Source organism: Miniopterus schreibersii (assembly GCF_964146895.1).
Source record: "Miniopterus schreibersii genome assembly, chromosome: 12".
In the NCBI taxonomy this organism is placed as follows: domain Eukaryota; kingdom Metazoa; phylum Chordata; class Mammalia; order Chiroptera; family Miniopteridae; genus Miniopterus; species Miniopterus schreibersii.
The window spans coordinates 73441178-73463866 of NC_138112.1; the positions used below are offsets into that span (position 1 = coordinate 73441178).

Here is a 22689-nt window from a genome sequence, read left to right on the forward strand (position 1 = left end):
TGGGGGGCAGCTGAGTCCTGCACGTGTTCGCTGGTCCAGTTTTTCTCCATCTGACCACTTGCCTAATTAACCTTGTGCCTTCGAAACAATAGTGAGGGTGTTTCTGAGCCCTTGGCCGACCCCTGGCTCCTGCCCCACAGCCCACCCCAGGCTGACCCGGGCCTCCATGTCCCCACCCCGTCCTGTCCTTCCCAGCGGGTCCAGCACAAGCCCCGTGGTGCATTCAGCCTGTGGGGCCCCTGGCAGCCCAGCCCACAGATGGGTGAACTGCCCAGGGGGCACAGGTGGCGGGAAGAGAAGCCAGGACCAGGATGTTTGCACGATGCTCGGCATTTATTTTTGCAAGGTTGGGGCTGGGTGAGCAGGGCGGGGCTTCAGGGCACTGACACCCCTCTGCCCCCCCCCTTGGCCATCAGAGCCTTAGCACCAGGTCCAGACATTGGCAGGCAGCACCCTGCCTGACACGGCTCCCTGGAGGCAACACGCCTAGCCTGGACCACTGTCGGTGCGCGTTTGCTGCAGAGGTGGCTGGCGGGAATCCGCTCCACGGGGTTCCCGGGTGGTGGGGGTCTCAGGCCCCCAGAGAAGGCAGCACAGCCTGTCCCTCTGACGCCAGGAAGGGGGTTAGGGGGTGGAGTAGGTGCTTGTTTCAGATGAGGGTGGCCGTGAGGACAGGGCAGCTGGCCAGACGGGCCAGAGAGACTCCCTGCCTTATGCCCTCTTCCAGTGGACCTTCACCCCTGTCTCCCGCCAGGGTGTGGGTGTCACCCAGGGCAGATGGGACGGTGGGCAGAGCAGAAGGGCATCAGACGGGGATGCTGTCCTCCTGAGTGGCTGGTGCGGGGATGCAGGCCAGGGCACATTTGCACTCATCTATGTGGGTGTAGGTGTGGCGGATGGCCGTCCCATCGGGACACTGCAGGGTCACCTCCTCCTCATGGGCCCTGCTCTCCTGGCAGCAGGTGCACCGCCGCTGCATGGCCTGGGCCTCCGGGGAGTACCTGCGGACAACACGTATCCTGAGCCGGTGCGGCCCTGTGCTGGTCTGAGGATGTGGGCTTTGCAGGCCTGGCCTGGGACAGCTCTGCAGGCATTCAGGTCACTCTGAACCCCTCCCCTCCCACCAGGCACCCTTTCTTCCCCGAACCAGCTCCTCAAACTTGGGACCCCGCAGACCCCTCCCAAGAACCTGCCCTGGCCCCTGCTCCCCGCCTCTCTGTCCGAAGGCTCACAGCTGTTTGCAGCCCAGGCCAGCTTGGTTCAGGGGGCCGGCTCTGCCAGCAGCTCTGCCTTGAGAGTCTGGTTCATGGGAGGCCCTGAGTCTGCCCACCCCCCAAGTGGACCCTGCCCCAGGCCCCTGGATGCAATGTCTGCCTGTGCCCAACTGGTCCAGGCCTGGCTCTGAGCGTCAGGGGAGGTCCCGGGTGTTCTTCAGGTAGACGTGGAGAGAGGGAGCTCCTCTGGGCCACCCCTTTCCTCTTCCCTGGACCCTCCGGACCCAGCAGAGGGCATTGGCCCAGGACAGGGCCATGTGGGCACTAGGTGCTGATCTGTGGCCTGGGGCTGGCTCTCTGCTTGCCCGTAGGAGGCCTCCAGCGGTGGGCGGAGGTGGGCTCTGGGGAGGGCGCAGGGCCCACTCACTTGGACACTCCTGGGCAGGAGCCCTCGCAGAAGGTGAGGTTGACAGGGGCCTTGCAGCCCCGGTGCCCCAGGACTGTCCTGTTGATGTGGACCTGGCAGGAGTCTGGACAGAGGAAAGAAAGGTGATGAGGGTGGGGGCCCTGAGCACCCCACCTGGGCGCGGCTTCCTCCCACATTCCCTCCAGAGCTGGCCATTCAATGTGGGGTTCTAGAGGCCGGGACAGAGCCAATGGGTGGAGGCTGGACCAAGCTGGAGGGCGGGAAGGCGGCTCCACTTACCCACTTCCTCACAGGAGTAGCAGCAGCCGGTCTTCCTGAGGATGCCCTGCAGTGGGGGACAGAGGGCAGGCTGGGGGCGGGGCCAGGGCTCCAGGGGCGGGGCCTCCTGGGAGGGGGTGTGGGTGGGGTTTCTAGGGAGTGGCATGGGCGGGGTCTCCTGGGCAAGGCAACTAGGCCACCAGGCTGGCCGGGTCCCCCAGGCACACACCCTGCAGCTGGACACGTCTGGGCAGGACGGAGGTCTCGGGATCAGCACGTGGACCCCATTCTCCACCTGGCAGTGGTACTCCGTGCAGTTGTCCACCAGGCTGTTGACCCAAGTCTGGTTGGGCTGAAATGCAGGGGGAAGAGCGGAGGCAGAGTGGGGATCATCCGGAGGTCTGAGAAGGGCTGGAGGGGAGGGTCTGCCGGGTGGAGGGCTACACCGACCCCCCTTACCTGCACCAGCCAGCCGTCGGGCGTGAGGCAGGCCGTCTGCACACACTCCCCACAGCACTGCCCGGCCACTGTCGAGTACTCGGAACCCTGGGGACCAGAACGGTGGTCATGTCTGCACCCCCAGCCTGGCTTCCCAGCCCTCTGGTCCCCTCCTTCACGCCCCAGGGGCCTGGCAGCCTCCTCGGCAGCCCCCACACTCTGCCAGGAGGGCGGAAGCTTGTCCAGGTCTGGCTTGGAGGGTCAGGGATGCCCACTGTCCTGCCTTAGCCTCACCCTTGCTTCCTGCCCGCTCCCTGCCTACTTCTGCCTTCCTGGAATCTGGCCCCTGCCCCAGCAGCTGCAGACCCCATCCACCCCCCATCCAACACCCCAACCATCTCCCTGCTTTGTGACCTTCCTTTGAGAAAAACACCCCAGCAAAGTCTGAGCTAGAGAGCTGGCCCTGGGGTCTGGGTACCAGTGACGTGAAGATGCAGTCAGGTGGGCACCCGGGGGTCTGGGTCTGCCCACGTGGGCGGGCTAACCTGGGGACAGGTGGTATTGCAGGTGTCCTCCTCACACTGCACCGTGGGGTCCTGGGTGTCCGCAGACAGGCAGGTGCATGTGTGGCAGGGAATGGCCCCTGGGAAGGTTGCGCCAATCTGCAGTGGATGGGAGGGTGGGTGGGGGAGTGTCATTGAGGGCACCAGGTGGGGCCCAGGGCCAGGACCTGTGCCTGGGGTGCGCTCAGAGAAGACGAGGCCCACAGAGGTGGTTTCTTTCTTCTTCTAATGGAATTATGGACGTGTCCCTGGCTGGGCACAGACCAGGAGAGAAGCAGGACCCCTGGCAGAGGCGGGGCCCGGAGTAGGCAGGGATCCTGGGTAGGCAGGAGGGGCCCGGGAGGGTGTGGTCCTGCCCCGATGATCTTCCCTGGAGTAAGCTGCTGGGAAACCCTGAAGCTAAACTCCCTACCAGGCTCTGAACAGAAGGCACCCCTCCCCATGTTCCCTTGTGTCCCCACCAAGCTCTAAAGGGTCCCCAAGCCCCTCTATTCATCTGCTCTCCTGGCAGAAGGGGGCACACAGGGTTGGGCATGTTGAGATAAGGAGTGGAGGTCTAGGGGGACCCGGGCACCCCACAGTGGATGTGCCACCAGGCCACCTTACCCCATAGATGATGCCATTGTAGGTACACAGCTTAGGCCCTGGAAGGAAAGGGAGGGCTGAGGGCCTGCCTGGGTGGTGGGAGGAGGTGCTCCCACACCTCGTGCCCCAAACACCACCCCGAGAATCCCCAGGCCCCCACCCCACTCACGGCAGATGAAGGTGGGGCAGCAGCTGCCCTCCTCGTGGATTTGGGCCAGCTCCTCTCCTGGCCCACATTCTGGGGGGTTCTTGGGGCAGGTGGTCGTGTTGCAGACTGTGGGAGAGGCGGGGTGCTGTCAGGGGTGACCCCTGCCCTCCCCGCCGTACTAGCTCTCCCAGCGTAACGGTTTCCCCACGTTGGAGCCAGCGACGTACTTTCCCCATGGGGACCGACCACCCCCAGGTCCCCTCACTATCACCTCCCTGGTCCTCCTCAGGCCTCTGGGCAGACCGGGGGTCACCGGCCCCTTCTTTAGGTGGAAAAATGAAGCACCCAGAGGCCTCTCCCCGTCAGTGGTCCAGCCAGGATGCTGCGGCCTTCTCTCTTCCTGGCAGGCCCTGCTGGCTGGGCGGCTGTGCCCTCTGCCCTCCCCTGCTGGCCCCCGCCCACCTAGTCCCCCAGGGAGCAGGGCTCACCGCACAGTGTCTCCTGGCAGCAAGGGTTGTTGGCCAGGGGCCTGGTCAAGGTTACGAAGCCAGCCTGGCTGCACTCCGGGGGCGGGTCCTGGGCCTCGCACTGCACAGGGACACACTGCACCGTCACGGAGCCCTCGTTGCACACGCAGGCCTGGCAGTTGCTGATCCACCGCTCTCCAGGCTGGAACAGACCAGGTCAGGGTCCCCGAGGGCCCCTGGACGGTGCCCGGCCTCCCAGCTGTACCCAGCAGCACCAGGCCAGCCCTCACCCCCACCCCCAGCCACCACCCTGGAGCAGCCCCGTGACAGGGATGCATGGCACACCGAGGCGCCCCACACCAGCCCCTCCACAGCTGCCCAGCCACGGCTGCCGCCCAAGACCAGGGCACTCCCCACTCCCTCCCGCCTTCTGCTTGAGCAGGGTGGGGCCAGCTGAGGGCAGAACCACTCACGAATTTGGGAAACCCATCTGGTCCCACGCAGGCTGGAAGAAAAAGAGAAAGGGGGTCACTGGGAGTCCTGGGGTTCGCAGCCCAGTGGCAGAGGCCACGGGCTGAAGGAACATGTCCTCTCGGGCCCGGCCCCTCCCCAGTCAGGGCCACTGTCTTCCCCTCTCTTCCCACTGGGACCAGAAGGCCCCGCAGAACTCAGGGCTTCTCGGAGGAGGGGGCTCGGCAGGGCTCCAGGCCATGCTGTTGGCAGAAGGAGTTAGCGCCGCTGGGCTGGGGCTGCAGGTGGTCTGACATTAAGGCCGACGGGCCCAGGACGGGCCCTAGACAGGGATGTCCCACCCTGTGCCTCCCCCCAGCCCCATGGGTCAGGGGCCCAGGCCATGGCTGGCGCTTACGGCACTCGGGCACACAGACATCCGTGTGTGCGTTGAAGAGGGTGAGGCCGTCCGGGCAGAAGCAGCCCTCCGCCAGCCCCTTGCTCTCCGGGCTCTGGGTCCTGCGAGGCAAGAGAGGCAGTCCTGGGGGCCTGCACCCATGTGGACAGCCAGTCCGAGGGAGGAGGGCAGCGGGCATGAACAGAGTGTTGGGGTTGGTCGGCTGCCCTGGGCGTCCCATGGGGCCAAGGATGTAGGTCGGGGTGGGGAAAGGGCACCCCAGAGTTCCTGACCCTTCCTTCTGCCCCCTCTTGGCTCCTCCCAGACCCTTTAGACGCTGGCTGGCTGGCACTCACCTGGAGTCACAGGTCGTGGGCTGCACAGGGCCACATGGCTTGTACACCTTTTCGGGTGGGCAGGTGAAGTCTGGGGGCACAGAGACAGGTGTCAGGTAGCCCTCCTTGCTGCTCTCGGGGACTAGCCAGAGCTCCCAATGACTGCCCCAACTCACCACACAGCCCGCCGGTGGCATTCCGCCAGTCGCTGCACACGCCCCGGGCACGGCAGAGCCCTGCGTAGGCCTCTAGGCTCTGGCAGGGCACCTCGGGGTGGCCGGCCTGGCAGGCATCCTTGACGCAGATGCTGAAGAACAGGCTGGGCGGGATGAGTTTGTGGCACTCGGCGAAGATGCTGTGGGCAGGGGCAGAGGTTGGAGCAGAGAGCTGGGTCCTGGGCCCAGACAGGGGTCACTGCCCCAGGGTGGCCACACCCCCAGAGAGGGACTCACTGGCTTAGCATCAGCTGGCAGAGGGGTGCTGGGGGGCACGAGGTAGAAATGGGTGTGGTGGGCTCCGAGGAAGGGGGGCTGGTGGTTGTGGGCAGGCCTGTGGGTGGCAGGCAGCCCTCCTTGCTGCTCTCAGGGACTAGCCAGGAGCCGGCCATGTCCTGGCAGGTGGGGGCCATGGTGCCATCTGGCCGGCGGCAGTCGTCCGTCTTGCTATTGGTGCAGGTGCCTGGAGAGTGGGGGTCCGGTAGGGTCACCGTGGGGGCCTGGCTGGGCACCCAGGCTCCCCATTCTCCAGCCTCTCGTTCCCACCACCTCCCTGCGGTTACTCGGTGATGCAGCACTTGTTGCTGAGATGAGAGGCAGCTCTGGCCTGACGCAGGTGGCGGGAGGGCGGTAGTGGGCACCTCTAGGGGGTGGGGATGCCACCCTGGGGGGCCACGGGCAGGACGTGGAGGGAGGAGTGGTTATAGGACTCACAGCAGCCCCCCACCGGTCCCCACTCACCGCACTGGCCCTCGGTGTTGTGGTTGAAGTTGCTGTAGGACAGCTGGATCTGGAAGACTTGCCCGTCTAGGGTGACGCTGACGCCGATGGCAGGAATGTCCACCTGCATCCTGGTGCTTGTTGTCACGGACACGCTCACGCCGTCCTTGCTGAAGCCTTGGCTCACCCGCGTGCCGTCAAACAGGACCTGGGGGCGTGTTGGAGGACCCGTCAGTAGGGTTGGGTCCATCCTCGGCAGGCAGCCCCCCCCCAAGTGCAGCAGCTCCGCTCGCTCGGGGCCGGGGTCTCCCCCACGCTGTGCTTGGCACCGCGCTCACCAGGCCCTCCTCCTGCCCGCCAGCAGCTGTCGTGGTGGCGAGGATGACCTCCGTGGACTTGTAGTGGATGCTGAGGGCGATGGGGCAGCTGGTGGAGGCCACGGCTGCCGGGCAGTACTGCTTGTAGAGGAGAATGGTGAGGTTTCCGTGGAGCGGCCTTATCTCCCGCATGAGCACATACGTGCAGTTGCCCCGGAAGGAGTAGGAGGTGCCGTCGAAGGTGATGTAGTTGGAGCCCCCCCAGCTGCTGCAGGTGCCTGTGGACACAGACAGTGACCTCACCCAGCGCCACCCAGCAGGGCCACCTCGGGGAGTCACGCCCCCTGGGCCTCGGCTGCTTCGTGTATGCAGTGGGCGAGTGGGTTGGTGATGAAGGTGGAGGCGGGGTGAGAAGCCTCAGCCTGGGAGCGCCAGGAGGGGGCAGGAACGACCGTCCTCTGCAGCTTTGGGGAGGAGTGGCCCTGTGACATCTTCGCCTGGGGCTCTGGCCTCCAGGACCAGAGAGAATTGTGCCTGCTGTTGGGAGGCATCTAGTCTGTGGTCCCTCCTGGGGCAGCTCTGGGGAAGGGGGCTCAGGACCCCAGGACACGTGCCCCGGTGAACCCCGTTTCTGCCCCTACTGGCCCTTGCAACCTGCCCTGCACGCCCAGGCCGGCCCCTGTGGGGGGCTGGTCAGCACTGGCTCCCACGCCCGCCCGGGCCCCGCCGTCTCTCACATTCGCACTCGTAGTGGTACTGGCAGGGCTCCTGCTCGCTCTGCACTTTCACTGGCAGATGCCCATTCACACAGGTGACCTGTGCCACAGGCTTTGGCTCCAGCAGGACGATGTGATTGTCGCCCTCGCACCGGGCCACTGTGCAGTTCTCCAGCGTCCAGGACTCGTTCACCTGGCAGACAACAGGCATAGAGCTCGCTGGGAGAGCTCCAGAGACCCGGCCTCAGTCCCACATGGCCCAGGGCAGGACTGTCCAGGAGTGTGACCCGGCCCCAGGGGCTCACCCAGCCCCAAACTCCATGCTTCCCTCCCACCAGAGCTCCCCACGGAGGGGTCCCCAAGGGGCTGGGGACTCGCCCCAACTGGAAACAGCAGCACATGATAAGGGCAGGCAATGCAGGGAGGAGGGTGTGCACCTGTCGGGGAGGGTCCACAAGGTCACAGCCCGGAGCCGGGGAGGTCAGGGGCAGCGAGGTCGGGGGCTCCGGGGGTGAGGAGGTGGGGCAGGCACCCTGGAAGCGATCCAGCTCACAGTGCTGGTTGCAGACGGCGTAGAAGTGGCAGCCCGCACTGTCTGTCCTGTTGTAGACAACGTCCCCTGTGGGGAGAACATGACCAAGACAAGACACCCCAGTCAGCGAGGAGTGGTCTGTACAAGCACCTGCCAAAGGGTTGGGCTTGGGGCAGAGCAGGGTGGGCACCGGTGAGAGGGATTGAGTGACCTGGGTGGACTGTCCTCCGGGAGGGACATGGTCCTGCACACACCTGGTAAGAAGAGCTGTCCAAACGCCTGGCAGAAGCAGGGTACTGTGGAGACGAGTGAGCCGGGAGAGGCGCTTGGCCTGAGGGTGCTGAGGATGGAGGGGGACGTGGTGGTCTCCGGGGACAAAGACGGGGCACACGGGCTGTCACAGCACAGCAGGCGCACGTGGTAGTTGTGGCAATACTGCATGGGCCCCGGCTGGTCCCGGTTCCTGCACACCAGCCCGAACCTCACGTCGCACTGGACCACCTGGCCCACATGCTCCAGGCTCATATCCGGCGCCACTTCTGCTCGGCACTCGATGTCCTGCGGCTGTTGGCAGAAGTCGTGGCCGGCCCTGCGGAGGGCCGAGAGGGTCTCAAAGTCCCCGCCATCAGGAACTGGGGTGGGGTAATCCTCATCAAACCAGTCTGTCCACGTGCACTGCGGCGTGCAGATCCCAGAGGTCAGGGAAGTCGTGGAGGTCATGGAGGTCAGGGAAGTCAGGGTGGGTTTCAGGGTGCTAGAGGGAAGGACGGTCCCAATGGTGGGATGGGTGGACAGGATTGCAGGCGTGGTCTTAATGGGGGAGGTCACGAAGGTTTCCCTGCTGGAGACCCCAGTAGTGGCCGTGCTTGGGCAGTGGCTGTAGTCGTCACAGCAGAGCACCCGGATTTGGTAGTTGAGGCACATCTTGAAGCGGCCGCCCTGGTCCTGGTTGCGGCACACCAGGCCCACCTCCAGGTCGCAGAGCACCACCTGGTCCAGCTCCTGCAGGGGGACGTCCGGCAGCCTCTCGGCCCGGCACTGCAGGCTCACCGGCCTCTCGCAGACGGACCCTCCAGCTGCCCGGATGTTGGCGTAGGTCTCAAAGTCCCCACCAGAGGCCCCAGACATCGGGTAGCTCTGGTCCAGCCAGCCTGTCCAGGTGCAGCGAGGCTGACAGCCAGTGGCCGTGGCCGCTGAGGTCGTGGGGCCGGAGGTCAGGATGGGCGTGGTCTGAGCCGTGGCTGAGGGCCCCGTGGCCGTGGAGGTGGCTGTGTAAGGGCCCGGAGTGGTGCCCAGCAGGGCGCTGGTGGTCTCGGGAGTGGGGGATGTTGCAGAGGGAGAGGAACTGGGGACAGAGAGCCTCTCGGTGGTGCTGAGGGAGGTGCGAGGAGTCTGGGTGCCGGGGACGCTCTGTGTGGTCCTGGAAGTAGAGGGTCCTGTTTCAGCTGTGGGGATGGTGACCCTCTCGGTTTTTGCAGAGGAGGGACCCGTTTCAGTGGTGGCCTTGGAAACCGTCTCAGTGGTCCCGGGGGCTGAGGGGAGTGGCGGGGTGGTAGTCGTGGTCCGGAAGCCTGTGGTGCCCGCTGTCTCCGAGCCCGTGCTGCTGAGGGTGGCTGTGGTCCCGGGCTTGGGCGTGCTGGGGCAGTGGCTGTAGTCGTCACAGCAGAGCACCCGGATTTGGTAGTTGAGGCACATCTTGACGCGGCCGCCCTGGTCCTGGTTGCGGCACACCAGGCCCACGTCCAGGTCGCACTGCACCACCTGGTCCAGCTCCTGCAGGGGGACGTCCGGCAGCCTCTCGGCCCGGCACTGCAGGGCCACCGGCCTCTCGCAGACGGACCCGCCAGCTGCCCGGATGTTGGCGTAGGTCTCAAAGTCCCCACCAGAGGCCCCAGACATCGGGTAGCTCTGGTCCAGCCAGCCTGTCCAGGTGCAGCGGGGCTGACAGCCAGTGGCCGTGGCCGCTGAGGTCGTGGGGCCGGAGGTCAGGATGGGCGTGGTCTGAGCCGTGGCTGAGGGCCCCGTGGCCGTGGAGGTGGCTGTGTAAGGGCCCGGAGTGGTGCCCAGCAGGGCGCTGGTGGTCTCGGGAGTGGGGGATGTTGCAGAGGGAGAGGAACTGGGGACAGAGAGCCTCTCGGTGGTGCTGAGGGTGGCTGTGGTCCCGGGCTTGGGCGTGCTGGGGCAGTGGCTGTAGTCATCACAGCAGAGCACCCGGATTTGGTAGTTGAGGCACATCTTGAAGCGGCCGCCCTGGTCCTGGTTGCGGCACACCAGGCCCACGTCCAGGTCGCACTGCACCACCTGGTCCAGCTCCTGCAGGGGGACGTCCGGCAGCCTCTCGGCCCGGCACTGCAGGGCCACCGGCCTCTCGCAGACGGACCCGCCAGCTGCCCGGATGTTGGCGTAGGTCTCAAAGTCCCCACCAGAGGCCCCGGACATGGGGTAGCTCTGGTCCAGCCAGCCTGTCCAGGTGCAGCGAGGCTGACAGCCAGTGGCCGTGGCCGCGGGGCCGGAGGTCAGGATGGGTGTGGTCTGAGCCGTGGCTGATGGCCCCATGGCCGTGGAGGTGGCTGTGTAAGGACCCGGAGTGGTGCCCAGCAGGGCGCTGGTGGTCTCGGGAGTGGGGGATGTTGCAGAGGGAGAGGAACTGGGGACAGAGAGCCTCTCGGTGGTGCTGAGGGAGGTGCGAGGAGTCTGGGTGCCGGGGACGCTCTGTGTGGTCCTGGAAGTAGAGGGTCCTGTTTCAGCTGTGGGGATGGTGACCCTCTCGGTTTTTGCAGAGGAGGGACCCGTCTCAGTGGTGGCCTTGGAAACCGTCTCAGTGGTCCCGGGGGCTGAGGGGAGTGGCGGGGTGGTAGTCGTGGTCCGGAAGCCTGTGGTGCCCGCTGTCTCCGAGCCCGTGCTGCTGAGGGTGGCTGTGGTCCCGGGCTTGGGCGTGCTGGGGCAGTGGCTGTAGTCGTCACAGCAGAGCACCCGGATTTGGTAGTTGAGGCACATCTTGACGCGGCCGCCCTGGTCCTGGTTGCGGCACACCAGGCCCACCTCCAGGTCGCAGAGCACCACCTGGTCCAGCTCCTGCAGGGGGACGTCCGGCAGCCTCTCGGCCCGGCACTGCAGGGCCACCGGCCTCTCGCAGACGGACCCGCCAGCTGCCCGGATGTTGGCGTAGGTCTCAAAGTCCCCACCAGAGGCCCCAGACATCGGGTAGCTCTGGTCCAGCCAGCCTGTCCAGGTGCAGCGGGGCTGACAGCCAGTGGCCGTGGCCGCTGAGGTTGTGGGGCCGGAGGTCAGGATGGGCGTGGTCTGAGCCGTGGCTGAGGGCCCCGTGGCCGTGGAGGTGGCTGTGTAAGGGCCCGGAGTGGTGCCCAGCAGGGCGCTGGTGGTCTCGGGAGTGGGGGATGTTGCAGAGGGAGAGGAACTGGGGACAGAGAGCCTCTCGGTGGTGCTGAGGGTGGCTGTGGTCCCGGGCTTGGGCGTGCTGGGGCAGTGGCTGTAGTCGTCACAGCAGAGCACCCGGATTTGGTAGTTGAGGCACATCTTGACGCGGCCGCCCTGGTCCTGGTTGCGGCACACCAGGCCCACGTCCAGGTCGCACTGCACCACCTGGTCCAGCTCCTGCAGGGGGACGTCCGGCAGCCTCTCGGCCCGGCACTGCAGGGCCACCGGCCTCTCACAGACGGACCCTCCAGCTGCCCGGATGTTGGCGTAGGTCTCAAAGTCCCCACCAGAGGCCTCAGACATGGGGTAGCTCTGGTCCAGCCAGCCTGTCCAGGTGCAGCGAGGCTGACAGCCAGTGGCCGTGGCCGCTGAGGTCGTGGGGCCGGAGGTCAGGATGTGCGTGGTCTGAGCCGTAGCTGAGGGCCCCGTGGCCGTGGAGGTGGCTGTGTCCGGGCCCGGAGTGGTGCCCAGCAGGGTGCTGGTGGTCTCGGGAGTGGGGGATGTTGCAGAGGGAGAGGAACTGGGGACAGAGAGCCTCTCGGTGGTGCTGAGGGAGGTGCGAGGAGTCTGGGTGCCGGGGACGCTCTGTGTGGTCCTGGAAGTAGAGGGTCCTGTTTCAGCTGTGGGGATGGTGACCCTCTCGGTTTTTGCAGAGGAGGGACCCGTCTCAGTGGTGGCCTTGGAAACCGTCTCAGTGGTCCCGGGGGCTGAGGGGAGTGGCGGGGTGGTAGTCGTGGTCCGGAAGCCTGTGGTGCCCGCTGTCTCCGAGCCCGTGCTGCTGAGGGTGGCTGTGGTCCCGGGCTTGGGCGTGCTGGGGCAGTGGCTGTAGTCGTCACAGCAGAGCACCCGGATTTGGTAGTTGAGGCACATCTTGAAGCGGCCGCCCTGGTCCTGGTTGCGGCACACCAGGCCCACCTCCAGGTCGCACTGCACCACCTGGTCCAGCTCCTGCAGGGGGACGTCCGGCAGCCTCTCGGCCCGGCACTGCAGGGCCACCGGCCTCTCGCAGACGGACCCGCCAGCTGCCCGGATGTTGGCGTAGGTCTCAAAGTCCCCACCAGAGGCCCCAGACATCGGGTAGCTCTGGTCCAGCCAGCCTGTCCAGGTGCAGCGGGGCTGACAGCCAGTGGCCGTGGCCGCTGAGGTCGTGGGGCCGGAGGTCAGGATGGGCGTGGTCTGAGCCGTGGCTGAGGGCCCCGTGGCCGTGGAGGTGGCTGTGTAAGGGCCCGGAGTGGTGCCCAGCAGGGCGCTGGTGGTCTCGGGAGTGGGGGATGTTGCAGAGGGAGAGGAACTGGGGACAGAGAGCCTCTCGGTGGTGCTGAGGGTGGCTGTGGTCCCGGGCTTGGGCGTGCTGGGGCAGTGGCTGTAGTCATCACAGCAGAGCACCCGGATTTGGTAGTTGAGGCACATCTTGAAGCGGCCGCCCTGGTCCTGGTTGCGGCACACCAGGCCCACGTCCAGATCGCACTGCACCACCTGGTCCAGCTCCTGCAGGGGGACGTCCGGCAGCCTCTCGGCCCGGCACTGCAGGGCCACCGGCCTCTCGCAGACGGACCCGCCAGCTGCCCGGATGTTGGCGTAGGTCTCAAAGTCCCCACCAGAGGCCCCGGACATGGGGTAGCTCTGGTCCAGCCAGCCTGTCCAGGTGCAGCGAGGCTGACAGCCAGTGGCCGTGGCCGCGGGGCCGGAGGTCAGGATGGGTGTGGTCTGAGCCGTGGCTGATGGCCCCATGGCCGTGGAGGTGGCTGTGTAAGGACCCGGAGTGGTGCCCAGCAGGGCGCTGGTGGTCTCGGGAGTGGGGGATGTTGCAGAGGGAGAGGAACTGGGGACAGAGAGCCTCTCGGTGGTGCTGAGGGAGGTGCGAGGAGTCTGGGTGCCGGGGACGCTCTGTGTGGTCCTGGAAGTAGAGGGTCCTGTTTCAGCTGTGGGGATGGTGACCCTCTCGGTTTTTGCAGAGGAGGGACCCGTCTCAGTGGTGGCCTTGGAAACCGTCTCAGTGGTCCCGGGGGCTGAGGGGAGTGGCGGGGTGGTAGTCGTGGTCCGGAAGCCTGTGGTGCCCGCTGTCTCCGAGCCCGTGCTGCTGAGGGTGGCTGTGGTCCCGGGCTTGGGCGTGCTGGGGCAGTGGCTGTAGTCGTCACAGCAGAGCACCCGGATTTGGTAGTTGAGGCACATCTTGAAGCGGCCGCCCTGGTCCTGGTTGCGGCACACCAGGCCCACCTCCAGGTCGCAGAGCACCACCTGGTCCAGCTCCTGCAGGGGGACGTCCGGCAGCCTCTCGGCCCGGCACTGCAGGGCCACCGGCCTCTCGCAGACGGACCCGCCAGCTGCCCGGATGTTGGCGTAGGTCTCAAAGTCCCCACCAGAGGCCCCAGACATCGGGTAGCTCTGGTCCAGCCAGCCTGTCCAGGTGCAGCGGGGCTGACAGCCAGTGGCCGTGGCCGCTGAGGTTGTGGGGCCGGAGGTCAGGATGGGCGTGGTCTGAGCCGTGGCTGAGGGCCCCGTGGCCGTGGAGGTGGCTGTGTAAGGGCCCGGAGTGGTGCCCAGCAGGGCGCTGGTGGTCTCGGGAGTGGGGGATGTTGCAGAGGGAGAGGAACTGGGGACAGAGAGCCTCTCGGTGGTGCTGAGGGTGGCTGTGGTCCCGGGCTTGGGCGTGCTGGGGCAGTGGCTGTAGTCGTCACAGCAGAGCACCCGGATTTGGTAGTTGAGGCACATCTTGAAGCGGCCGCCCTGGTCCTGGTTGCGGCACACCAGGCCCACGTCCAGGTCGCACTGCACCACCTGGTCCAGCTCCTGCAGGGGGACGTCCGGCAGCCTCTCGGCCCGGCACTGCAGGGCCACCGGCCTCTCGCAGACGGACCCGCCAGCTGCCCGGATGTTGGCGTAGGTCTCAAAGTCCCCACCAGAGGCCCCGGACATGGGGTAGCTCTGGTCCAGCCAGCCTGTCCAGGTGCAGCGAGGCTGACAGCCAGTGGCCGTGGCCGCGGGGCCGGAGGTCAGGATGGGTGTGGTCTGAGCCGTGGCTGATGGCCCCATGGCCGTGGAGGTGGCTGTGTAAGGACCCGGAGTGGTGCCCAGCAGGGCGCTGGTGGTCTCGGGAGTGGGGGATGTTGCAGAGGGAGAGGAACTGGGGACAGAGAGCCTCTCGGTGGTGCTGAGGGAGGTGCGAGGAGTCTGGGTGCCGGGGACGCTCTGTGTGGTCCTGGAAGTAGAGGGTCCTGTTTCAGCTGTGGGGATGGTGACCCTCTCGGTTTTTGCAGAGGAGGGACCCGTCTCAGTGGTGGCCTTGGAAACCGTCTCAGTGGTCCCGGGGGCTGAGGGGAGTGGCGGGGTGGTAGTCGTGGTCCGGAAGCCTGTGGTGCCCGCTGTCTCCGAGCCCGTGCTGCTGAGGGTGGCTGTGGTCCCGGGCTTGGGCGTGCTGGGGCAGTGGCTGTAGTCGTCACAGCAGAGCACCCGGATTTGGTAGTTGAGGCACATCTTGACGCGGCCGCCCTGGTCCTGGTTGCGGCACACCAGGCCCACGTCCAGGTCGCACTGCACCACCTGGTCCAGCTCCTGCAGGGGGACGTCCGGCAGCCTCTCGGCCCGGCACTGCAGGGCCACCGGCCTCTCACAGACGGACCCTCCAGCTGCCCGGATGTTGGCGTAGGTCTCAAAGTCCCCACCAGAGGCCTCAGACATGGGGTAGCTCTGGTCCAGCCAGCCTGTCCAGGTGCAGCGAGGCTGACAGCCAGTGGCCGTGGCCGCTGAGGTCGTGGGGCCGGAGGTCAGGATGTGCGTGGTCTGAGCCGTAGCTGAGGGCCCCGTGGCCGTGGAGGTGGCTGTGTCCGGGCCCGGAGTGGTGCCCAGCAGGGTGCTGGTGGTCTCGGGAGTGGGGGATGTTGCAGAGGGAGAGGAACTGGGGACAGAGAGCCTCTCGGTGGTGCTGAGGGAGGTGCGAGGAGTCTGGGTGCCGGGGACGCTCTGTGTGGTCCTGGAAGTAGAGGGTCCTGTTTCAGCTGTGGGGATGGTGACCCTCTCGGTTTTTGCAGAGGAGGGACCCGTCTCAGTGGTGGCCTTGGAAACCGTCTCAGTGGTCCCGGGGGCTGAGGGGAGTGGCGGGGTGGTAGTCGTGGTCCGGAAGCCTGTGGTGCCCGCTGTCTCCGAGCCCGTGCTGCTGAGGGTGGCTGTGGTCCCGGGCTTGGGCGTGCTGGGGCAGTGGCTGTAGTCGTCACAGCAGAGCACCCGGATTTGGTAGTTGAGGCACATCTTGAAGCGGCCGCCCTGGTCCTGGTTGCGGCACACCAGGCCCACCTCCAGGTCGCACTGCACCACCTGGTCCAGCTCCTGCAGGGGGACGTCCGGCAGCCTCTCGGCCCGGCACTGCAGGGCCACCGGCCTCTCGCAGACGGACCCGCCAGCTGCCCGGATGTTGGCGTAGGTCTCAAAGTCCCCACCAGAGGCCCCAGACATCGGGTAGCTCTGGTCCAGCCAGCCTGTCCAGGTGCAGCGGGGCTGACAGCCAGTGGCCGTGGCCGCTGAGGTCGTGGGGCCGGAGGTCAGGATGGGCGTGGTCTGAGCCGTGGCTGAGGGCCCCGTGGCCGTGGAGGTGGCTGTGTAAGGGCCCGGAGTGGTGCCCAGCAGGGCGCTGGTGGTCTCGGGAGTGGGGGATGTTGCAGAGGGAGAGGAACTGGGGACAGAGAGCCTCTCGGTGGTGCTGAGGGTGGCTGTGGTCCCGGGCTTGGGCGTGCTGGGGCAGTGGCTGTAGTCATCACAGCAGAGCACCCGGATTTGGTAGTTGAGGCACATCTTGAAGCGGCCGCCCTGGTCCTGGTTGCGGCACACCAGGCCCACGTCCAGATCGCACTGCACCACCTGGTCCAGCTCCTGCAGGGGGACGTCCGGCAGCCTCTCGGCCCGGCACTGCAGGGCCACCGGCCTCTCGCAGACGGACCCGCCAGCTGCCCGGATGTTGGCGTAGGTCTCAAAGTCCCCACCAGAGGCCCCGGACATGGGGTAGCTCTGGTCCAGCCAGCCTGTCCAGGTGCAGCGAGGCTGACAGCCAGTGGCCGTGGCCGCTGAGGTCGTGGGGCCGGAGGTCAGGATGTGCGTGGTCTGAGCCGTAGCTGAGGGCCCCGTGGCCGTGGAGGTGGCTGTGTCCGGGCCCGGAGTGGTGCCCAGCAGGGTGCTGGTGGTCTCGGGAGTGGGGGATGTTGCAGAGGGAGAGGAACTGGGGACAGAGAGCCTCTCGGTGGTGCTGAGGGAGGTGCGAGGAGTCTGGGTGCCGGGGACGCTCTGTGTGGTCCTGGAAGTAGAGGGTCCTGTTTCAGCTGTGGGGATGGTGACCCTCTCGGTTTTTGCAGAGGAGGGACCCGTCTCAGTGGTGGCCTTGGAAACCGTCTCAGTGGTCCCGGGGGCTGAGGGGAGTGGCGGGGTGGTAGTCGTGGTCCGGAAGCCTGTGGTGCCCGCTGTCTCCGAGCCCGTGCTGCTGAGGGTGGCTGTGGTCCCGGGCTTGGGCGTGCTGGGGCAGTGGCTGTAGTCGTCACAGCAGAGCACCCGGATTTGGTAGTTGAGGCACATCTTGAAGCGGCCGCCCTGGTCCTGGTTGCGGCACACCAGGCCCACCTCCAGGTCGCACTGCACCACCTGGTCCAGCTCCTGCAGGGGGACGTCCGGCAGCCTCTCGGCCCGGCACTGCAGGGCCACCGGCCTCTCGCAGACGGACCCGCCAGCTGCCCGGATGTTGGCGTAGGTCTCAAAGTCCCCACCAGAGGCCCCAGACATCGGGTAGCTCTGGTCCAGCCAGCCTGTCCAGGTGCAGCGGGGCTGACAGCCAGTGGCCGTGGCCGCTGAGGTCGTGGGGCCGGAGGTCAGGATGGGCGTGGTCTGAGCCGTGGCTGAGGGCCCCGTGGCCGTGGAGGTGGCTGTGTAAGGGCCCGGAGTGGTGCCCAGCAGGGCGCTGGTGGTCTCGGGAGTGGGGGATGTTGCAGAGGGAGAGGAACTGGGGACAGAGAGCCTCTCGGTGGTGCTGAGGGTGGCTGTGGTCCCGGGCTTGGGCGTGCTGGGGCAGTGGCTGTAGTCATCACAGCAGAGCACCCGGATTTGGTAGTTGAGGCACATCTTGAAGCGGCCGCCCTGGTCCTGGTTGCGGCACACCAGGCCCACGTCCAGATCGCACTGCACCACCTGGTCCAGCTCCTGCAGGGGGACGTCCGGCAGCCTCTCGGCCCGGCACTGCAGGGCCACCGGCCTCTCGCAGACGGACCCGCCAGCTGCCCGGATGTTGGCGTAGGTCTCAAAGTCCCCACCAGAGGCCCCGGACATGGGGTAGCTCTGGTCCAGCCAGCCTGTCCAGGTGCAGCGAGGCTGACAGCCAGTGGCCGTGGCCGCGGGGCCGGAGGTCAGGATGGGTGTGGTCTGAGCCGTGGCTGATGGCCCCATGGCCGTGGAGGTGGCTGTGTAAGGACCCGGAGTGGTGCCCAGCAGGGCGCTGGTGGTCTCGGGAGTGGGGGATGTTGCAGAGGGAGAGGAACTGGGGACAGAGAGCCTCTCGGTGGTGCTGAGGGAGGTGCGAGGAGTCTGGGTGCCGGGGACGCTCTGTGTGGTCCTGGAAGTAGAGGGTCCTGTTTCAGCTGTGGGGATGGTGACCCTCTCGGTTTTTGCAGAGGAGGGACCCGTCTCAGTGGTGGCCTTGGAAACCGTCTCAGTGGTCCCGGGGGCTGAGGGGAGTGGCGGGGTGGTAGTCGTGGTCCGGAAGCCTGTGGTGCCCGCTGTCTCCGAGCCCGTGCTGCTGAGGGTGGCTGTGGTCCCGGGCTTGGGCGTGCTGGGGCAGTGGCTGTAGTCGTCACAGCAGAGCACCCGGATTTGGTAGTTGAGGCACATCTTGAAGCGGCCGCCCTGGTCCTGGTTGCGGCACACCAGGCCCACCTCCAGGTCGCACTGCACCACCTGGTCCAGCTCCTGCAGGGGGACGTCCGGCAGCCTCTCGGCCCGGCACTGCAGGGCCACCGGCCTCTCGCAGACGGACCCGCCAGCTGCCCGGATGTTGGCGTAGGTCTCAAAGTCCCCACCAGAGGCCCCAGACATCGGGTAGCTCTGGTCCAGCCAGCCTGTCCAGGTGCAGCGGGGCTGACAGCCAGTGGCCGTGGCCGCTGAGGTTGTGGGGCCGGAGGTCAGGATGGGCGTGGTCTGAGCCGTAGCTGAGGGCCCCGTGGCCGTGGAGGTGGCTGTGTAAGGGCCCGGAGTGGTGCCCAGCAGGGCGCTGGTGGTCTCGGGAGTGGGGGATGTTGCAGAGGGAGAGGAACTGGGGACAGAGAGCCTCTCGGTGGTGCTGAGGGTGGCTGTGGTCCCGGGCTTGGGCGTGCTGGGGCAGTGGCTGTAGTCGTCACAGCAGAGCACCCGGATTTGGTAGTTGAGGCACATCTTGAAGCGGCCGCCCTGGTCCTGGTTGCGGCACACCAGGCCCACGTCCAGGTCGCACTGCACCACCTGGTCCAGCTCCTGCAGGGGGACGTCCGGCAGCCTCTCGGCCCGGCACTGCAGGGCCACCGGCCTCTCGCAGACGGACCCGCCAGCTGCCCGGATGTTGGCGTAGGTCTCAAAGTCCCCACCAGAGGCCCCGGACATGGGGTAGCTCTGGTCCAGCCAGCCTGTCCAGGTGCAGCGAGGCTGACAGCCAGTGGCCGTGGCCGCGGGGCCGGAGGTCAGGATGGGTGTGGTCTGAGCCGTGGCTGATGGCCCCATGGCCGTGGAGGTGGCTGTGTAAGGACCCGGAGTGGTGCCCAGCAGGGCGCTGGTGGTCTCGGGAGTGGGGGATGTTGCAGAGGGAGAGGAACTGGGGACAGAGAGCCTCTCGGTGGTGCTGAGGGAGGTGCGAGGAGTCTGGGTGCCGGGGACGCTCTGTGTGGTCCTGGAAGTAGAGGGTCCTGTTTCAGCTGTGGGGATGGTGACCCTCTCGGTTTTTGCAGAGGAGGGACCCGTCTCAGTGGTGGCCTTGGAAACCGTCTCAGTGGTCCCGGGGGCTGAGGGGAGTGGCGGGGTGGTAGTCGTGGTCCGGAAGCCTGTGGTGCCCGCTGTCTCCGAGCCCGTGCTGCTGAGGGTGGCTGTGGTCCCGGGCTTGGGCGTGCTGGGGCAGTGGCTGTAGTCGTCACAGCAGAGCACCCGGATTTGGTAGTTGAGGCACATCTTGACGCGGCCGCCCTGGTCCTGGTTGCGGCACACCAGGCCCACGTCCAGGTCGCACTGCACCACCTGGTCCAGCTCCTGCAGGGGGACGTCCGGCAGCCTCTCGGCCCGGCACTGCAGGGCCACCGGCCTCTCGCAGACGGACCCTCCAGCTGCCCGGATGTTGGCGTAGGTCTCAAAGTCCCCACCAGAGGCCCCAGACATCGGGTAGCTCTGGTCCAGCCAGCCTGTCCAGGTGCAGCGAGGCTGACAGCCAGTGGCCGTGGCCGCTGAGGTCGTGGGGCCGGAGGTCAGGATGGGCGTGGTCTGAGCCGTGGCTGAGGGCCCCGTGGCCGTGGAGGTGGCTGTGTAAGGGCCCGGAGTGGTGCCCAGCAGGGCGCTGGTGGTCTCGGGAGTGGGGGATGTTGCAGAGGGAGAGGAACTGGGGACAGAGAGCCTCTCGGTGGTGCTGAGGGTGGCTGTGGTCCCGGGCTTGGGCGTGCTGGGGCAGTGGCTGTAGTCATCACAGCAGAGCACCCGGATTTGGTAGTTGAGGCACATCTTGAAGCGGCCGCCCTGGTCCTGGTTGCGGCACACCAGGCCCACGTCCAGGTCGCACTGCACCACCTGGTCCAGCTCCTGCAGGGGGACGTCCGGCAGCCTCTCGGCCCGGCACTGCAGGGCCACCGGCCTCTCACAGACGGACCCTCCAGCTGCCCGGATGTTGGCGTAGGTCTCAAAGTCCCCACCAGAGGCCTCAGACATGGGGTAGCTCTGGTCCAGCCAGCCTGTCCAGGTGCAGCGAGGCTGACAGCCAGTGGCCGTGGCCGCTGAGGTCGTGGGGCCGGAGGTCAGGATGTGCGTGGTCTGAGCCGTAGCTGAGGGCCCCGTGGCCGTGGAGGTGGCTGTGTCCGGGCCCGGAGTGGTGCCCAGCAGGGTGCTGGTGGTCTCGGCAATGGGGGATGCTGGAGAGGCAGAGGGACTGGGAACAGAGAGCTTCTCGGTGGTCCTTGAAGTAGAGAGTCCTGTTTCAGCCGTGGGGATGGTGATCCTGTCGGTTATCCTCGGGGAGGAGCGTTGTGTCTTGGTGGTGGCCGTTGTGGGCAGGGTCTGTGTGGACGTCACTGGCAGCGGTGTGGAGGAGGTGGGGCAGTGGCTGGCATGGTCACAGCAGAGCACACGGATGTTGTAATTGAAGCACATGCTGAATGGTCCCTTCTGGTCCTGGTTCCTGCACACCAGTCCGGCCCGTAGGCTGCAGGTGACCACCTGCCCGATCTGGTCGAGGCTCACTTCGGGGTAGCTCTCTGCCCGGCACTCAATCTTCTGTGGCTCCTGGCACATCTTGCTGCCAGCAGCCCTGATGTTGTCGTAGGTCTCCATGTCTCCACCTGTGACCCCCGAAGTGGGGAAGTCCACATCAAACCATTCTGTCCACTCACACTTGGGCTCACAGCCGGTAGTGCCCTGGCTGGTGGTGGCCTCAGTGGTGACCATCGGCTTCTGGGTGCCCTGTGACGTTTCCACCCTTTGTGTGTTTGTCCTGGTGTGTGACGGGGATGGTGGGCTCATGGAGACTGTGCCAAGAGTGCCCGCCGATGCTTTAGTACTTGGGTGAGCTGTGGAGGTTTGTGTCGTCTGTGACCATAGGGTGGGTTCCTGCGAGGTTCCCCCCAGGGTCCCCTGCAGGGTTGTGGACTTTGTGGAGCCTGAAGGAGATGTGGGGTTCCTTGTGGCAGACGTCATGAGTGTGTCTGTATGGCTGGGGTTGGAGGATGTTGCTGGGAGCACTGGTCCTGTTGAGAGGAAAGGCGCTGCTGTGGTGCTGCTCAGGGGGCCCTGTGTCACCCCGGGGCTACTCCCTGGCTGGGTCCATGTGCTCGTGGCTGGTGATTTTATGGTGGTGGCTGTGGCCATGGAGATGGTGGTGGAAGCGTTGGCTGTGGCAGCAGTGGTGGCCGTGACAGTGGTGGTGGCGGCTGTGGCGGTGGCTGTGGAGGTGGCAGGGGTGGCGGTGGCAGTGGTGTGCTCCCCGCAGTGGTCCTCGCTGCAGCACAGCAGGCGGATTCTGTAGTTGTAGCACATCTTGAACAGGCCTATCTGTTCGTCATTCCTGCAGACCAGGCCGAAGCCGGGGTCGCAGTGCACCAGCTGCCCCAGCTCCTCGGGCCTCCTGTTCGGGAAGTGTTCTGCCCGGCACTCTATGTCCCGAGGCCGCTCACACACGGAGCCCCCGGCGCTCCTGATCTTGTCGTATGACTCGATGTCCCCCCCAGCCTCCTCGGACTTGGGGTAATCCTCATCGAACCACTCGGTCCACTGACATCGGGGCTGGCAGGTGGCCGCCTGGGTCTCTGTTGTCTGTGAGGTAAAGGCCGTTGTTGCCTGGATGGTGGAGGGGGGCAGGGGCCTGGGGGTTGGCTGCTGGCTGGTGCCTGGGCTTGGGGGGGTGCTGCAGGGCACATAGTCACAGCAGAGGACCCGCAGCTCGTAGTTGTGGCAGAAGGGGGGGTTCTGCTCGCTGTTGAGGCACAGCAGCCCCCGCTGGGGGTCGCACTCCACCTTCTGGCCCAGCTGCTCCAGCGGCGTGTCTGGAAGCAGCCGCGCCCGGCACTGGATGCGCGCTGGAGCGGGGCAGACCTGGTGACCCCTCTGCCGCAGGTTTGCAAACGTCTCGAAGTCCCCACCTCCCATGCCGGGCTCTGGACGGCCGCTGTCGTACCAGTCAGACCAGCGGCACAGCTCGCGCACGCACACGGTGGACAGCGTGGGGACCGGACCTGCGGGGCGGGGCGGGACCGGTCAGCCTCCTTCGGGTCCTTATCCGCCACGCCCGGGAGGTAGGGTTGGCGCCCGGGTCTCTGCGGGATCCCGGTCCACCCCTTGCGCCCAGGACCGCCGCCCCGAGCGCCCGCTGGGCCTTCTCTCGCACCCAGCCCGCGGCTCCCCCCAGGGCGGCCTACCCGTCGTGGCGGGCGGGGCCGCGGTGGAGGAGGAGGTGGAGGTGAAGGCGAAGGGCGTGGTGGACGGGGTTCCCGGACAGTCCACGGCCTTCCGGATGATCGTCCCGTTGTCCCCGCAGACGGCTATCAAGCAGGCCCCGAGCCCGTCGGTCGTGTTGTAGATGACGTCCCCGTAGCCGTAGGTCCTGCCCTCGTAGGTGCACGTGCAGGCTGGGAGAGGCGGCAGGCGCGGCGGTCAGCCGAGCCCCAGGCCACCCCACCCCACCCCCGACCCCTCGCCAACCAGACCCCGCCTTACCCGGCAGGCTGTGCGCGCACCGGATGCCCTCCGGGGTGCAGGCACTGGGAGGAGAGAGGGGAGCTGAGC

The 22689-nt window shown here is 66.7% G+C and overlaps 1 protein-coding gene across 1 annotated transcript in view; it reads right to left on the reverse strand.

Moving 5' to 3' along the window:
* Nucleotides 1-805: 805 nt before the first annotated feature.
* Nucleotides 806-22689, reverse strand: part of MUC5B (mucin 5B, oligomeric mucus/gel-forming) — a gene marked incomplete at both ends in the record, with an annotated part of 34926 nt that continues 13042 nt past the window's right edge. The window contains 21 exons of the mRNA XM_081154920.1: nucleotides 806-1001; nucleotides 1642-1744; nucleotides 1921-1966; nucleotides 2129-2251; nucleotides 2359-2445; nucleotides 2883-2999; nucleotides 3507-3544; nucleotides 3655-3759; nucleotides 4122-4302; nucleotides 4574-4605; nucleotides 4969-5069; nucleotides 5304-5373; nucleotides 5459-5637; nucleotides 5735-5960; nucleotides 6239-6425; nucleotides 6556-6812; nucleotides 7272-7443; nucleotides 7688-7869; nucleotides 8037-22139; nucleotides 22323-22532; nucleotides 22621-22664. Coding sequence (XP_081011046.1) covers nucleotides 806-1001; nucleotides 1642-1744; nucleotides 1921-1966; nucleotides 2129-2251; nucleotides 2359-2445; nucleotides 2883-2999; nucleotides 3507-3544; nucleotides 3655-3759; nucleotides 4122-4302; nucleotides 4574-4605; nucleotides 4969-5069; nucleotides 5304-5373; nucleotides 5459-5637; nucleotides 5735-5960; nucleotides 6239-6425; nucleotides 6556-6812; nucleotides 7272-7443; nucleotides 7688-7869; nucleotides 8037-22139; nucleotides 22323-22532; nucleotides 22621-22664 — 16759 coding nt within the window. The remainder of the gene's footprint in view (nucleotides 1002-1641; nucleotides 1745-1920; nucleotides 1967-2128; nucleotides 2252-2358; nucleotides 2446-2882; nucleotides 3000-3506; nucleotides 3545-3654; nucleotides 3760-4121; nucleotides 4303-4573; nucleotides 4606-4968; nucleotides 5070-5303; nucleotides 5374-5458; nucleotides 5638-5734; nucleotides 5961-6238; nucleotides 6426-6555; nucleotides 6813-7271; nucleotides 7444-7687; nucleotides 7870-8036; nucleotides 22140-22322; nucleotides 22533-22620; nucleotides 22665-22689) is intronic.